General features: G+C 39.6%; 1 protein-coding gene across 4 annotated transcripts in view; it reads left to right on the forward strand.

The window, feature by feature from the left end:
• Positions 1-15,561, forward strand: part of PDE8A (phosphodiesterase 8A) — a 261,479-nt gene extending 245,918 nt beyond the window's left edge. For all 4 annotated transcript variants that reach the window (XM_020966427.2, XM_078151108.1, XM_020966433.2 and 1 more), the window contains 3 exons: positions 3,185-3,352; positions 10,359-10,488; positions 14,131-15,561. In XM_020966427.2, the coding sequence (XP_020822086.1) occupies positions 3,185-3,352; positions 10,359-10,488; positions 14,131-14,237 (405 nt within the window). In that variant the 3' untranslated portion in view covers positions 14,238-15,561. The remainder of the gene's footprint in view (positions 1-3,184; positions 3,353-10,358; positions 10,489-14,130) is intronic.
• Positions 15,562-17,335: the final 1,774 nt, after the last annotated feature.

Genomic DNA, 17,335 nt, shown 5'->3' on the forward strand with positions numbered 1-17,335 from the left:
AGATTCATCTTCAGTTTGTGCCTCTAACTTGCTATATGCTATGGGGTAAGTTATATCACCTCTCCTGGCCTCAGTTTCCTCATCTGTAAAATGAGGAAACTATCTTAGATGACTTTTAAGGGTCCCTTCTTGAGACAAAATCCATGATTGCATGATTCTTTGATTCCGTTCAACTTCCTGCTGCCATCACCTTAGCTCACATCCTTATCACCCTTGTCTTAAATTATTGTAAAATCCATTTAATTAGTCTGCCTGACTCTAGTCTCTCCCCTAAAACTCATCCTACCTAACACTACCAGGCTAATCTCCCTACAAAACATTTTTGCCACAGCATTCCCAAGTTCAAAAACCTATAACATTTCTTTAATGACTATCACAGAATCACATAAATGTAAAAATTTAACACTACGAGACATTAGGGATCATCTAGTGAGATTCCCTCATTTTGCAAATAACTAAGCTAAGGCCCAGAGAATTTAAATGACTTGCCCAAGGTCATTCAGCACATTAATAGAAAGCCTGGCATGATAGTAATATCATAGATCTAAAAATGGAAGACACCTCAGAGGCCTCTAATCCAACTCCTTCATTTTATTAATGAGGAAACTGAGGCCCAAGTGATTCATCCCACTTCGTACAGATGGTAAAGGGAGCATTTGAACCCAGGACTTCCGATTCCAAAGTCATTGTGCTTTCCAGTGTATCTGTTTTAGTAGAATGTTTCAAGGCCACCATTAATGAACATTCGTAGTGTAGGTGGTCCCCCTATTTTCTCCCATTAACATAAGATTTGAACCTTTTACTCCACATTCAGCACACATGCTTCATACGTGGCACCTTAGTGATAAGACAAGTCCATTTCTTTTTAAAATTAAATAAATTCCTACATTGGTGGTACCGAGAAAATATGTCTCAATCTGTACCCAGGGTCCATCCTCTTTCCATCAGGAGGTGGGGTATCATGCTTCTTCTCTTGAACCTTTAGAAGTATTGTTGGTCATTTCAATGATCAGAGTTCCTAAGTCTTCCAAAGTTGTTTGTCTTTTCAGTGTTATTGTTATTGTATAGAAAGACAGGTACATTTCAGTGGGGTGCAGGTGAGTCACGAGTCTAAGATAGTCAGGCTTCCTTATATTTTTCTCTTCCAATAGCTCTTAAAGACAACAAAATAAACAAAGCAGCATGATTTACTTTCCTTCATTTTCCTTCTTCCTCCTCTTTTATTTTCTTGATATACTATCTGAGCTCTTCCCTACTTCCTGCTGCCCCTCTTATTCCATATATCTATTTCCTGCTGAGACTGTCATTCACTAAAGAATATTCATTATTAATTCAATTTGTTTTAGCATAAATGCTATCTCTTGCGTATCCTAGAACATTGTGGGGGACTCCTAGTATAGGAACTCCTTCTAACAATGCAGATTAAGATATGTTTATGATTTAATAGATAAGTCCAAGGGAATTGTCTGGGTTCAAATGACTTGTCCAGGGTTATATAACTAGCTATGTGTCAAAAGCAGGATTTGAACCCAGGTATTCTTGACTTAAGTCCAAGGACCTATCCACTATACCATACAGCCACATTTTACATTATATTCATGGTCAACCTTGGGTGGGATCTGGTGGGGAGGGGGTGGTGGTACAGGAAGAAGGCAGCTGAGGAGCCACTAACTAGGTGCTACTTATCAATGACTAGACAGCCGATGGCCAAACCCAACTTTAGTAAGAACAGGGAGTTGGAGTGAGAGTAGATAAACACTTATTAAGCTCTTGCAAGTGCCAGGCACTGTGCTAAGCATTGGGGATACAAAAAAAAAAAAGGCAGAAGACAGCCTCTTCCCTTAGAGAGCTCTCAATCTAAAGGGAGATGACAACACAATAAAAACAAAGCTGGGAGTGGTTGTACAGGACATGATGAAGTTTTCTTCAGGTGAGAAGTGATCTGAGGAGATATGAGTTATAGCATTGGTTTCATCTTACACAGTGATGAGTTTCTAAAGATCCTGAAGTACAGGGAAGCAGCTAAGAAATGATGAGGTGAATTCCCTGGGTCCACTCCTTAAGTGGTTAAGGATCAGGGAGGAGCTCTCTGATGTCCACCCTCACCCTCTCCAGTCAGGGAAGGAGGGGCTCCAGGGACAGGCATGCTGACGAGTTGTTAATTTTGAATTGATTTCATGGGTAACTTTCTAAAGATGATGAAAGCAGTGAGCTGGGGAATAATTAGGTGAATGTCCTGGGTGCCTTCCTTAAATGGTGGAGGATCAGGGAACCTTTTTTTTTTTTAAACACTCTCAGGCTACTCAAACCATAGAATTTTAAAAATCAGTCATGTACCACATACAAGTAAATTGCAGCATAGGATTTATGATTCACCTGAAGCAGGTAGGTATTTGGTATTTTTTTAAAAGATAAATACAAAATGGTCAGCCTGCCCATTATTCAATAAATATGCTATATGTTTCAGTACTATATTAAGAGACAAAGTGACATTGTGAAAGATATGGATAAAGAAGAAAAGGAAGAGAGATTGACAGAGGTGTAGGGGAGGGAGACAGGGACAGATTAACGTCTTCCCAACCAGCTGCCTTGCTCCCTATAGTGGCCCACCTCCCTCAAGCTTCTGCTTAGTAGCTAGAGTACTAGACTTGGAGCCAGGAAAATATGGATTTGAATCCTACTTCCAACACTAACAGCTGATACCATTCACTTAACCTCCCCAACCCTCAGTTTGCTGATCTACCAAATGCAGGTAATAGTACTTACCTCACAAGGTTGTTAGGTCACTTAAGTGAAGAAATCTCTATAAAGCTTTTGGCAATCTTTAAGAATCATATAATGCCAATTGTTTTTGTTGATTGTTATTATTATTATTTCTGGACCTCAGTTTCCTCATCTGAATAATGAAAGGCTTAGATTAGGTGATACTCCCTTTCAGCTTTAATATTGCAGATTTCTGGAAGCATTTTTTTGTCTTTGTGTTTCTGAGATATAATACAATGTCTTACAAATAGTAGGTCTTCAATAAATGTTTGTTGAATTAAATTCTTCCTTTGGATTACCAAGAGAACAGTCTGATTACTCACTACTCTTATCTTAGTGGTTAAGGAAGATGTATTCAAGTAACTGAGCTCTTAATGCCAGCAGACACAACCACACTTCTTTTGTACTTGCTCATTCCCAGGCCAACACTGGTGATGGAGAATTAGTCAAAAGTGTGCTCACATCTCCAGAGAATCGAATTCTTATCAAACGGATGCTGATCAAGTGTGCTGATGTGTCCAATCCATGCCGTCCCCTAGAACAGTGCATTGAATGGGCTGGGCGCATCTCTGAGGAGTACTTTGCACAGGTAAGAGGAGAATTTATAAAATGCAATTCCTTAGACTTTAACCAGAGCTTGTCTTTATAATAAAATATGAACGCCTATTTAGTTTTAAAAACCCTTTCCAACATGGCCTCAACCTATCTTTCCAGCCTTATTGTATATTATGCTCTATCCCACACTTTGTGATCTAGCCAACTAGTCTTTCTGTTCCTTACAACTGTCTCTCCATCTCCCATCTCTGGTCCTCATGCCTGGAATGCACTCCCTAATCTCATCTTCCTTATAGAATCCTTCTCCTCCTTGAAGATGCAGCTCAAGCCCATAGGCATCTCTGATTCATTATGTCCAAAACGGACTTTTATTATCTTTACCCCTAAACCCTCACCTCTTCCAGATGTCCTGCTTACTGTTGAGAGTACAACCACCTACCCACTCATTGAAGTCTGCAACCTTGGTGTCATCCTTGACTCCTCACTGTCACTTACCCCACATTTCCAACCCATTGTCAAATCTTGGCATTTCTAACTTTATAACACCTTTCCATGAATCCCCTTCTCTGTACTCACACAGCCACCACCCTACATAAGACCCTTATCACCTCTCACCAGAGCTGTGGTAATAGCCTTCTAACTGATCTCCCTGACTCAAACCTCTCCATACTCCAATCCATCTTCCACTCAGCTGCCGTGGTGGCTTTTCTAGCATATGTCCAACCATGTCACCTCCCCCCCCCCGCCCATCATCCATACCCCCACCATGCACACTCAGTAAGCTGTAGTGGCTCTCTATTGCCTTCAGGATCAAATATAAACTCCCCTATTTTACACTCAAGGTTCTTCGTAACCCGGCTCCTTCCTACTTTCACGATACTCTTACACTTAACTCCTTTCCATGCACTCTACTAACTAGCTCCGCTGGCCCACTTGTTACTCCTCTAACATAAAACTCCATCTCCTCTCCTGTCCCTTTGTCCTGGCCAGCTCCCAAGCTTGAAACGCTCCGCCCCTTCACCTCTGCCCCTTTGTCTTCCTAGCTTCCTTCAAGACTCAGCTCAGATTCTCAACTTCTGCCATGCCTAATTCTCCCAAAAAGCTAGTGCTTCCCTTCTCAGACTGCCTTCCATCTACTCTGTCTGTGTCTTGTCACATAACTAATTCTTAATATGTTGTCTCCTCCATTTGGATAGAAACTTCTTGAAGGCAAAGACAATGTTTTTGCCTTTCTTTGTATCCCTAGAATTTTAGCACAGTGCATTGTACTTAGTAAGCACTTAAATGCTAATTGACTGACTGACCTACATTAAGCTTTTGCTGATCCTCTCAACTGCTAGTGTCTTTCCTCTCAAACTACCTTATATTCAACTAATTTGTATTTATTATTTTTATATTTATTCTGCACAACCTCTTCTATGTCCTTCTCCCCCTCGTTAAAATGTAAAGTTCTTAGCAATAAGGATTGTTCGCTTCAATGTGTTTGTATCCCCAGTGCCCTACATAGTGCCTGACACATAGTAGGCACTTAATGCTTGTTGACTGATTATTGGATTCCTCTTTAAATCAGGCCACTGTAGTAGTAACTGGTTATACTCCTTCTGAAGTGAACTGCTAGACAATAATGCAATAACTCATTGGCGTTGACAAATTTTCATATTATAAATAGACAAATGAAAAAAGCATTTATTAAGCACTATGTATGGGAGATGTGCTAAGCACTGGAGGTACAAATTTAAGTCCCTCTTCTGGAGGAACTTTCATTCTAATAGGGAAGACAACACCCATAGGTGAGTGTTGGCTTGAGGGGTGTTTTGGTCAGGAAGTCACAAGGATGGTGAATGAAGTCATTTGGCAACTAATTAACATGTCCTTTCCAGAAACGGAAGTATGGATTTGAGTCCTCAAGAGGTGGAAAGCAGGAGGGAGAAAAGAAAGTGAGACATATGTGGTGGCATGGCAGAAAGATGACCAGAGCTGGTGGGCCTGGGGGAGCCTATACATGGTCACCTTTCATCATTCAGGGATACAGTGCCCCAAGACAGCAGCTGGAGTGGCAGATAAGAGCTGGAGAATGGAGTGCAGTAGCCTGGCTGGAAAGAAAGAAGAATTTATTCAGGAAAGAGGAAATATAAGGGAGAAAATAAGATGAAGTTTTAGATAAAGTTGAATCACACTAGAATACGACTGAATGAGAGCAGAACTTAACTTAGATATCCAAATAAGTATTTTAGTAATATTCAGAGTCCTCAAAGGAGAATTGTGTGGGAGGGGCACTTGTAAATAGTCTCTGGTTCTGTGGAGGTACTGAATCCTTTAGAAGAACTGAGGCATTGGAGAATAGGTGAAGGAAAGGCTGTAATAGGAATCACGCTGGAATTTATCTACATGTCTTCTCCACATAGGACGTCTCCAGGCTTCAAACATGGTGTAGTGGCAAGACAATGAGGTAGGATTCAGGACACCTGGGTTCTAACCTTGGCTGTGCCATTAGCCAGTTGTGTCACCCTAAGCAAGACTCTCTCTGAGCTGGAGTTTCTATCTATCTATCTATCTATCTATCTATCTATCTAGTATATATATGTATATGTATGTATGTGTATATATGTATGTACATACATATATGTACACACATATGTAGTATATATAAACACATACATACACCACATATATGTGTATAAAAATGTGTATATACACGGTATCTCAAAAGTCATTTACATTTTAAGCTTTTACACATGTGTGTATTTGTGCACATGTATATATGAGTGTATGTACATATATACATTGTGTGAATATGTATGTGTATGTATGCCATTCTGTGAGGTGAGCAAGGCAGGAGTTATAATATACATATATCTATACACATACACACACACACACACATAGTAAATATACATCTCTATATAAATGTGTGTATCTATATCTATCTATATGTGTGTGTGTGTGTGTTTGCCTGCCTTGCCTACCTCACAGAATTGTAGCAAGGCTCAGATACGGGGGGGTGCCCAAGATGGGAAGGTGGAGAGAAAGATCAAGAATAATTACAGGTGATTGACTTTGTAGCCTGGTGAGAAACATCAACTGAACCAGGTACAAGCCATGGTCACCGAAATCTAGTTTTAAAATATCACAATTCTGTGTTGAAATGACCTTACTTGTACGTATCAAAAAGCGCCTATGCGCATTCTGGACAACGTGCTCAGATGCCAACTCTTATGCTCTAGCATCTGAGGCGTTTTTCACCAGTATTCTTATATTGGTTGTAGTTTGGGTCTGTGTTTTGCCCACAGAACTCATTCTAGTCAAAGCATGCCAAGGAATAGTGTGCACTCCTGACAACGATCAGCTCTCATTCAAGGACAAAAAAAATTGTGGAAGTCAGAAGGCTTGTACATTTACAGGCAAATCCCTGCTTTTTATTGAAACACCAGTAAGCTCAGGATGCAGATTTCACTGGACTCCTAACATAGCCATACAGAAAAGACATAGACCCTTGTATCTCAGAGCTGGGAAGGTTCTTAAGAGATCATCTAGTCTAACCACCTTCATATTACAGGTGAGGAAACTGAGGCCCAGAGAAGTTCGATGATTTGTCCAAAGTCAGATAGCCAATTAATGCTTATGCCTTCCCTCTACTGATCGTTGCCTATTTTTCCTGTATATGTCTCATTTGTACGTAATTGATTTTATGCTGTCTCTCCCATTAGCCTGTGAGTTCCCTGCAAGCAGGGACAATCTTTTTCTTTTCTTCTCATCCCCAGCACTTAGCAGAGTGCTTAGAACATAAGAGACACTTAATAAATGCTAATTGACTGAACAACAGCCAGGATGAGAACTCAAGTCTCCCCACTCTTAGTCAGCACTCTTTCCACTTTCCCATGCACCCTTAGAATCATAGAGACTCAGAATTATAAGGGACCTTGGACAGCATGTAGTCCAACCTCTATATTAAAAAGAATTCAACAAGATTCAGCAAGAATCTCTTCTACAGTATTTCTGACAAGTTATACTATCACTGCTGTGATTAAGAAATTTAGTAGCTCATTATTGCCTCTGGGGTAAATTATGAATTCCTCAGATGAATAAACTGAGGCCAAGAGAATTCAAACAGGTTTAGATCTATGCTTTAAGAATGTCAATTTGGCAACTATGTGGAGAATTGATTAAAGAAGGGAGACACGTGGAACAGGGAGGCCAATTAGTAAATTATTACAATAGTCCAAGCAAAAGGCAACAAGGACCTAAACTAGGATGATTGTTGTTTGAATGGTAAGAAAGAAACAGATGCAGATGTTGTAAATAGAATTAATAAGACTTGGCAACAAATTGGATGTGGAGAGTGAAGGACAGTGAAGAGTTGAAGATTACCCTGGAGTTGCAAACCTGGGCGATTAGATTAGTGCCCTTACAAGAAATAAGGAGTTTGTATTAAACATGTAGATCATTTGTATTTAACATAAAAAATGAGATTCCAACATGGCATCCATATGAAGATGTCCGACAGTTGAAGATGTGGGACATACACTCAGGAGAGAACTAGGTAAAGAGATATATGTGGGACAGACACTCAGGAAAGAAGTGAGATATATAGATTTAAGAGTTAGGTACACAGAGATAATAATTAAATCCATGGGAAATAACAAGGTCAGTAAGAGAGATCATAGAAAGAGAAGGGAGTCTAGGACTGAGCCCTTTGAGTACATATACAAATAGGGGTGATACCTTGATGAGCCTTCAAAGGAGAATTAGAAGGAATGGGCAGATGGGTAGGATGACATTTAGTAAAATAGCAGTGTCATGAAACCCAAGGAGAGTATCTAGGAAAAGGAGAGTGATAAGCAGTGTCAGAAGCTACAGGGAGGTCAAAAAGGATGAGGACTGAGGAAATGTCATTGGATTTTGCAGTGAAGTGATCGTTGGTAACCTTCAAGAGAGCAATTTTAGTTGAGTAGTAAGGTCAAAAGACTGAATGCAAAGGAGTGAAAAATGAGTAGGAATTGAGAAATAAGAAGCAAGAAATCTAGAGAGTTCTTTCCAGATGCTTGGCTATGAAACAGGGAGGAATTATAGCTGGAGGTGAAGGAGGGAATAAGGTGAAGTGAATGTTGTTCTAAGGATTCAGAATATCCTGACATACTTGTAAACAGCACAAAAATGCCAATGGATGAGGACAAAATGAAAATTAGAGCAAAGATAATTGAAGGGGAAAACTCCCATAGGAGCTAGGATAGGAAATAGGATTAAAAGCATGAGTAACAGAGTTGCCTGAACAAGAAGAGCTGCTGCTGCTGCTGCTGCTGCTGCTGCTTCTTCTTCTTCTTCTTCTTCTTCTTCTTCTTCTTCTTCTTCTTCTTCTTCTTCTTCTTCTTCTGTGGAGAATGTATTTTAGGAAATCAGTCATTAAAAGGCATTGTGGAACATAGATATGCATAGAGCATAGGCCAGAACTACAGGCACACCCAGACAAGCTCTATACATAACAGTATTTTTAAATAATATAGTCAAAGGAGTTAAGTCACTGGACTAAGAGCCATATTTTACTTCAGATTCTGAGAAATAGTAATTTCTTCTGGTTAAAAAAATAATTTACCAATTGTTGATAAATCAAAATAAATTAATAAAAAAATAATTTATCATGAATGAGAGGAGATATCATTTATGAGCAGGATGAATATAAATTGTAAATTGAATTCAATTCAGCAAGCAAGTCACTAAAATAGGTGCTAGAGAAACCAAGACAAAAAAAAATAAAACAATCCCTGCCCTCTGGGAGTTTGCATTATAGTGACATACCCAGATAAGTAAATACGAAGTAACTACAGGATGGAGGAGAGCAATTACAACAGTGGGGGGAGAGAAGAGATCAGAAAAGGCCCAAGTTAGGATTTGGCACAGAGGTGGAACCTTGAAAGGATCTAGCATGGGGGACAACCTATGCAAAGACATAGAGGGAAGAGATAGAATGGTGTGTATGAAAATCAAACAACAGCAAGCTTTTATCAAGCGCTTACCATGAGCTCCCGACTGTGCTAAGTGCTGGGAATAGAAATACAAGCAGAAAGAAAGACAGTCCCAGCCCTCAAAGAACTTGAATTCTAGAGAAGGAAGACAACACATAAAAGGAAGCTGAAAACAGGAAATACTGGTATGAGGGCATGGTAAAAAAAAGTTGAAAGAGTTGAGAGTGAAACTTGGAGATGAGTGAAGATATGATTGGCCAGACATCTTCCTTCAAATAAAAGTTGTGGGAAGAACCAGACAATCTGAGGAAGACACCACTGGGACAGAGGCTGCTTCCAATGTGAGAAATAGTAAAGAGGTAGACTGAGCTTCCAGGGTGAGTGGTTGCTATGGCACAGTAAGAGTGTGGCTCAGAAAGAAATAGCAAGTAGGTCATTTTGGTTAAACGTGCTATGGGGAATAATGTGAAATACATCTGGAAAGATGAGCCAATCATGATGAGCTTTAAATGCCAAACAGAGAAGTTTATATTTTTTAATAGAGTCAATAGGGAGCCACCGAAAATGGGGACCAGAGAAGTCCAACCTCCTTCATGTTACAGGTAAGGAAACTGAGGTCTAGAGGGGTTCAATGATTTGTCCAAGGTCAGATAGCCAATTAATGCTCAAATAATGTCAAAGAATGTTAGAGATTGTAGAAAAGATCTTGCCATCTGACTGGTAGCTATTGCTTGGGAGTCTCTCCTGAAGTGCCTCAAAAAAATCAGCAATATGTTATTATTATCACTATGTTATGGGCATTTATATCTTGAAGCACTTCTAGCCCCCAGTCTCACATTGAGAATAAGTTGTTACCTTTGAATGAAATTGGATTATATTGGCTGTTGACATGATAATGGTTCCTTATATTTAAGCCTTTCCCATCTACCAAAAAAAAAGAATTTCCTAAGTGTTGTTGTTCTACCTTAAATAAATAAATAAACAAATAAATAAATAAATAAGTGTTGTTGAGTATGACCTGATGCCAGTGAGTAATCCTGACACTGTTTTCTAATGAATTAAATATTTTCTGATTGGCAGACTGATGAAGAGAAGAGGCAAGATTTACCCGTGGTAATGCCAGTTTTTGACAGAAACACTTGCAGCATCCCCAAATCCCAAATCTCATTCATTGACTACTTCATTACAGACATGTTTGATGCTTGGGATGGTAAGAAATCATCTGGCATATTTTTTCCTTCCAAATTAAAAGTTGACCCTATTTGCATCTGGTTCACAATTTTTCACATTACTTCTGACCAAAAAGCAAAACAGTGCCTCCAAACCAGCCTAACCAGAGTAACAGGACAAAGGATGTTTTCCTCCAGTCATACCTAACTACATCTTCCTAAAATGGAATGAGCTTGTCATTGTAAAATTCAAATAGATGAAGAACAAACCTTGTTAGGGAATTTCTGTAAACTTAGCAGTGTATTCTATCATGTCCTTAAAGACTGAAGTGCGGTATTGAAAACATTAGCTCTCTTGTAATGGCCTAATTATGTTTCCTGTGATTGGAAACTGAGAATACAAATGTGGTTAGGAGGCTATTATGTGGGTCCCTGCCAAAAAGTTTCTGCTTTTAGACTCTAAGTCCTGTAAAGTCATTGTTTCTTTGGAGAAGGTGTCAGAGTTGTGCAGACATCTGAAACACTCAAATTATTTATTTGTACAATTGATTCTTGATTTTCTGTCCTAATGGACATAAGCATCCAAAAGGGTAGAGGTTGGCTTTGTCACATGTTGTGCTTACATTTGCATGGGAGTACCGTTTGATCGTCTGGGAATTCATCCTCACTTCAGAGTCATTTTTCCCAGACATGCTGGGAAGACCTGACTCAAAAAAGGCTGGGAAACTGCCTAGGTTCCTGAAACTGCTCCCTCTATGTAATACATTCCATGTTTGGTAGAGAATAGACTGATCTCTTTCTGCAGGGTAAAGCCTACCATTTCTCAAAGCTCCTTTGGAACGAGGAAGATAGTTAGCTGTTGGGGTAGCAAACTTTTAAGTAAATCAGAAAATAGAATCGTATATTCAGAACTGGAAGCCACTAACATAGCTTATTTGGTGCCCCACCCATTTCCCCATTTTGCAAGGTAGAAAAGAGTTCCAGATAGAAGGAGTTGAAATACTTATTCAACATATAAGGAAACTGAAGCCCAGAGAAGTTAAGTGATGTGCCAGAGTCACACAAAGAGTAAGAAGCTGAGCCAAGATTTGGACTCAGGGCCTCTGGTTTTAATTCAGTTCTCTCTCCACCATACCACACTGTGTCTAGTTAGAAAGATAGAATCTATACAGATGTAGCCTGAAGTCCAGAACCACAAGCTTTAGATTTACACATAGCAGGTTCAGACTTGGGGCTGCCTTCTACACCTTGTCAGTTTGACTTCCTTTGCCTCCACCCAGAGAAAGGTTGTCACCTTACAGTATAGTTCCTGTCTACGTTTCCACTGATGTGAATAAAAGGGTCCCTGGTTCCCATACAAGAACTGAAGGTAACAATGCCTTTCAGATAACGAACAGCCTACCAAAAAAACTTCAGGACAATACAAAGGACTCACAGTAGACTATTAAAAAATTTAAATTCTTGTATCAACTTCCCATGAGTTCCACCTTCTATAGACCTATGGAGGGTTCTAGTCTTGGAGTACTAGCCCTAGGGTTTGCATTCCCCTAAGAAGGAAAACAAATTTGGGGACACAAGAAAAGGCAACTCCTTACATTCTGTTGGTTCTCATCTTCATCCCAGGGATCCATAAAGGCCTCCAGGCTTTCAGTGAAACCCTGAAAATTTGTATTCCCTCAGAAGAAAAACGAACTCAGGCTTGTTAAAGAGTCCAGCTCCAACTCCTTCTCCTCGGACTCACATAGTCAGAATAATTCACAGTAGTATCATAATGTAAAATCCAGGTTTTGCTCAGCTAAATCAAATGAAATAATATCTGTAAAGCACTGAGCATAGTGCCTGGCTTATAGCACGTGTTTAATAAATAACTTGTTCCCTTCCCTTCTAAAATATAGCTCAGTCCCTTGCTACTCCACCAGCTCCAGAGCCACGTACCTAACATTCTTCTCCACAAAATGCTGCTATTATTCAGGGACCTCTCCTCTTTCTAGAAGGCCAAGGGAATCATAGAGCATCGATTTAGAGCTGGAAGGTTCCTTAGAGGTTTTCAAAAACAACTCCCTCAACTTATAGGTAAAGAAACTGAGACCAAGAAAAGTCAAGGGATTTAACCATGGTCAAACAGCTAGTAAATAGGAAGGGTAATATTCTAACCCAGATCTTCCTGACTCTAAGTCCAAAGGGAAAGGATGGGTCTCTGAGTGGCTATGCTGATATGCAAGTTCCAGGTACTAAGGTCTGATCTGAAGTATTGTGTCTCTGGTCTGGGCTCAGACTAGATCTCCTAGGTCTGTCTCCTTTGTATAGGTTCAAAGCAAAGAAGTGGACTCTGATCCACAAATAGCTTGAGTGAATAAAATTATGCCCAAATGCTGAAATTTAAATCACTCATCCTCAATAAAATGGGAAAGGGTTGCCAAGTATCCAAGCAAAGGATATGTCCTAAATTATCTCTAGGGAACTGTTAATGGACAAGTCTGCACCCTCCATAAGAAGTTTAATCGATGTCCCAAACAAAAGCTTATCTCCAGCAAGGTGATTAATTAATGAGCAACAACTTACCTCATCAAATTGACCAGGTCCTCTTGTTCAATACTCATAAAAAGTTAAATAACAGCGTAAGAGTTAAGTGGTAGTACAAAGCAGTACAAGAGTTGCCTCAAGCTTGTGCAAGACAAAAGGCCAGATGAAGAGTAAAGACAATCAGTGTTATAGAAGTTTAGAAAAGGAATTGATCCCCATAGTTTGGAGTAGTTTTGGAAGGAGGTCATGAAAAGGTCAGGCTCATATTGACCCTTGAAGGATTTCTGCAAAGCTGTATTATACAGTCATTGGTCTCATTACTGAGTTACTGAGGTGTCAGCAAAGCAAATAATTAGTAAGTGTTTTTAAAATTGGAAGGGACGTTTGGGATCAGTTAGTTCAGCCTTTTGTTTTACAGATAAGGAAAACTGAAGTCCATAGATAGAAAGTCTCTCCTACAAGATCAATTAGGTTGAATGCAAGATTTGCCTCAAATTACAATTAAGATGCTGAACCCATAGATAATTAGAGTTGACTGTGGCTATTTCAGTTATGTAAGTCACATATACATTCATAATGGATCTTTATCCATTTCCTTTTTTAATTCAATATTTTCAATGAGCAAAAACCTATTTTCTCTCTTCTCACCACCTCCTCCCCCCTGCCCCAAGAAAAAAAAGGAGAGACGAATATGTATAGCCAAGAAAAAAAATCCATACCCTGTTTCAAGCTGTACCCTGAATCCATCATCTTTTTGTCAAGACATGGATAGTATGGTTTACCATGGGTCCTCTAGAAATATGGTTGGTCACCGTGTTGATCAGAGTTCTTAAACCCTTCATAATTTTTTGTTTTTACAATGTCATTGTTAAATAAATTATTCTCCTGGCTCTTCTTACTTCACTCTGCATTAAGTTCATATAAGTCTTCCCAAGTTTCTCTGAAACCATCCCCTTCATCATTTCTTGTAGCACAATAGTATTCCATTACATTCATATACCATAATTTGTTCAGCCATTACTCAGTTGATTCCCCTTAGTTTCTAGCTCTTTGCCATCACAAAAAAAGATGTTTGTACCCAGCGGTCTTTTTTCAAGGGGTTCCTTTCAAAGCCTAAAACTCAAAACTAGAGGTTGATGCATTGACATCTTTCTCTGTAGCCTTTGCAGATCTGCCCAACTTAATGCAGCATCTGGACAACAACTTCAAATACTGGAAGGGACTAGATGAGAAGCAGCACCGGAGCCTACGACCACCACCTGAATAGCGATTGCTCCTCCACCACCCAGCCCAGGCATCCAGATGCATTGTTCCTCAAGCTCACTTGGGTTCATCTTAAGCCAGAATCGTTTGGCCTTTTCAGTATTAGTCAGACCGGCCCGCGCACTTGAGGATCTGGAAAGAACATGGCAGACTACTATGGCCTTCGACCTCAAAAACCCATGGAGTAGAGTCAGTCTTTCCCCTGATGTTACACTGGATGGATGGCTGCAGAGACTATCCTGAAGAAGGTCAAATATGAACCATATGTCTGCATTCTCATCATACAAGACAATGCAGCTTAGAAGGATGATAGAAGAAATTCCTGGATCCTCAATTCAACAAGTGAAGGAGAAATCCTCATTGGTGACTCATAGCTTTGTGGAGAATGTTCTGTGCTGGGTTAAGCACTTAAGAACTGCTAATAACAATTAGACATTTAAAGGCAACTCTTCATGAACAAGTTTTTGTTCTATGAAAAATAGACATCTTATTTTTTCACATCACAGAAGGTGCAATCATTCACTTCTGAGCACTACTGAAAGTGACTTCTCTCAAAAGAAATTTAGTAGCAAATGTAAAGAAAAAAACCACAAAGAATTTTTTTGAAGTTGATTGTTAGCATCTATGATTAAAATATGTTTTATTTATTTTGTTAGATGTTCAATATTTTCTATGAATTTATAAATACTTAAAAGCCAAAGCCAACTTTAGATGCCATTACAAATTTACATGATTCATTTCATTGATATGCATTACTTGATGTACAGACCTTTTATTTTCATAATGCAAAGACAAAATATTATCCAATGACACACATTTTTACTGCATTCTATGGGTAACTGTGTATGTTAACTGTTGTCTCTGATTTATGCTAATCAAAGAAGGTTGTTTGGTTGACAGGTCTCACTCACTCCAGAGTACAAAGGTCTGAAAGACTCTTCTGCTCCAGAAACACCAGAGCTGTGCTACGCTAACTATCATTCTCTGCTCTTGTTTGCCGAAGACTTCCCAAAGTGAAATTGTACAACTCTTGGTCAGACAGGGGGGAAAAAAAGTTGGGACTGATCATTTTTTTCTCCTTTAAAATTTTATAATTAAATTCCCTATCAAAAGTCTGCCTTATTTTATACAGTATTTCTACAAAGCATTCCATATCATAGACAAGGGAATAACCAATGGAATATTTAGTGAATCTCAGCATTTTATAGCCTCTCTATTTTCCTTGGCAGTGGAAATCTTTAACTCTGGAAATTTGTAAAGGTTCTGTACCTTCACAATTTGAATGAAGTAAACACCAGAAAACAATAAAACATATATTTTAAGAAGTGTCTAAGCTTGAACTGTTTCATTTTCCACATATTCTACATTTTTTCATTCCCTGAGATACTTCCTGATAGGGATTAGATCTGTGATTTAGTATAACAAACTTCTACTACCAGTGTTGTTCAGTACCTGTTGCACATTGATAGTCTTAGAAAGTTTTGTGGACCACTGAGAGGTTAAGTGACCTATCCCAAGTCACACAGCCAGTATGTGTCAGAGGCAGGACTTGAACTCAGATCTTCCTAGCTCTAATGCTGGCCCTCTATCCACTACATTATACTGCTTCTCAAATAAGTTTTTAAGGAAATTCAATACCAGGTATGGTTGTACACTCTTAAACTTCTGCTGCTTGGGGAGGCTGAAAGCTGATGGAATTGCTTGAACCGAGGTTCCAAGTGGTAGTAGGGCTAAACAGCTGATTAAGGTACCTGTGTAGTGAGCCCCTAGAGGAGGAGGGCCACCAGGCTACATGAAGAGGGGTCATTTGACACAGGTCTGAAATGGATCTGATCAAATTTCCTTATTGATCAGCAATGGAAAGGAGGGAGGGAGGGAGGGAGGGAAGGAAGAAAGGGAAAGAGATTCAATGCATTGATTCTGTTTAATGTGAAATCTACTATTAAGTTTCATTACGGTTTTTTCCTTAGACTCTTAAATCAAAGTTTTATAACTGGAAGGATACCTTGGGTATCATCTAGACAACTGTTCATTTCAAGCTAAAAGAAATAAGGCCTGAGTCCAGGTTTTCATAGCCACTTCATGACAAAGTCAACCAATGAATCAAAAATTATTTATTAAGCACCCACGAAGTGCCAGATGCTATACTAGGCACTGAGGATACAAAAATTAAACATCCAGGACTAAAACTTTAGGTCTTTGCAGATTAGGTCGGAATCATATACTTAGGGCCTGAAGGAACCTTAGGGGTCATCTAGTGTACCCCCCTCCTTTTACAGATGACAGAGCTGAGACACGGCGAGGAGAAGCAATCTGTTCAGATTCATCCAGGGAACAAGGGACAGAGTTCAAATTCAAACCTAGTTTCTCGGACTCCGAATCCAGCTCTCTTTCCAGTGCACCAAACAGCTTGGTTAGGCCACCAGGGTTTAGGCTCCATTAGCATAGTCTTCAAGTACGTGCTGCCACCATTTCTCTACTGTTAAAGAGGGCATTGGAGGAGGACTTCAGGAATCAGCATTTACTGATTGCCAAGGTGTAAATGCTCACACTGAAAATGTAACAATTGGCTCTCTAGAGCAGTTCACACTTCCTGTAGCACATCCCTGATCCCTCCTGTTAGAAAAATCTGAAACAAAAACAAATCTACAAGAGTGTATGAAGGAAAGCCTTTATTATACTTCTCTCAAGAATCAGGTACACCAAACCCTAATCCGGCATGTATGTGCTGATAACAGAAGCAGAGCCAACTTTTGAATGGTTAGTAAAAATCCAATACTCCTCCCATTTGAGCTGGGATCGGACCAGCTCATTTGGGTTACACTCTTGCTGAACTGCCCATCCCATGGTACTTTGTCATGTTAATCTCTCCCGGTCATGCGTCCCATGTTCAAAAATGGCATCTATCTCCGCCCTCAGGGTATGTCAGTTAATATTCAGTAAGCTTATTAAGCCAGTGGAGATAAGCCTTTGCCTGGTCCTTGACCCCAACCTGTTGCACCTGGTTTAGCCTCTAGAGCTCCGTCTTAAGGAATATTTCAGTGTTTGGGATGCTTTCTGATTGGTTGAAGGACTATCACAAGATCTAGGAAGTCCTCCTCA

Source organism: Phascolarctos cinereus, unplaced genomic scaffold, assembly GCF_003287225.1.
Source record: "Phascolarctos cinereus isolate Bilbo 61053 unplaced genomic scaffold, phaCin_HiC Scaffold_3;HRSCAF=262, whole genome shotgun sequence".
In the NCBI taxonomy this organism is placed as follows: Eukaryota; Metazoa; Chordata; class Mammalia; order Diprotodontia; family Phascolarctidae; genus Phascolarctos; species Phascolarctos cinereus.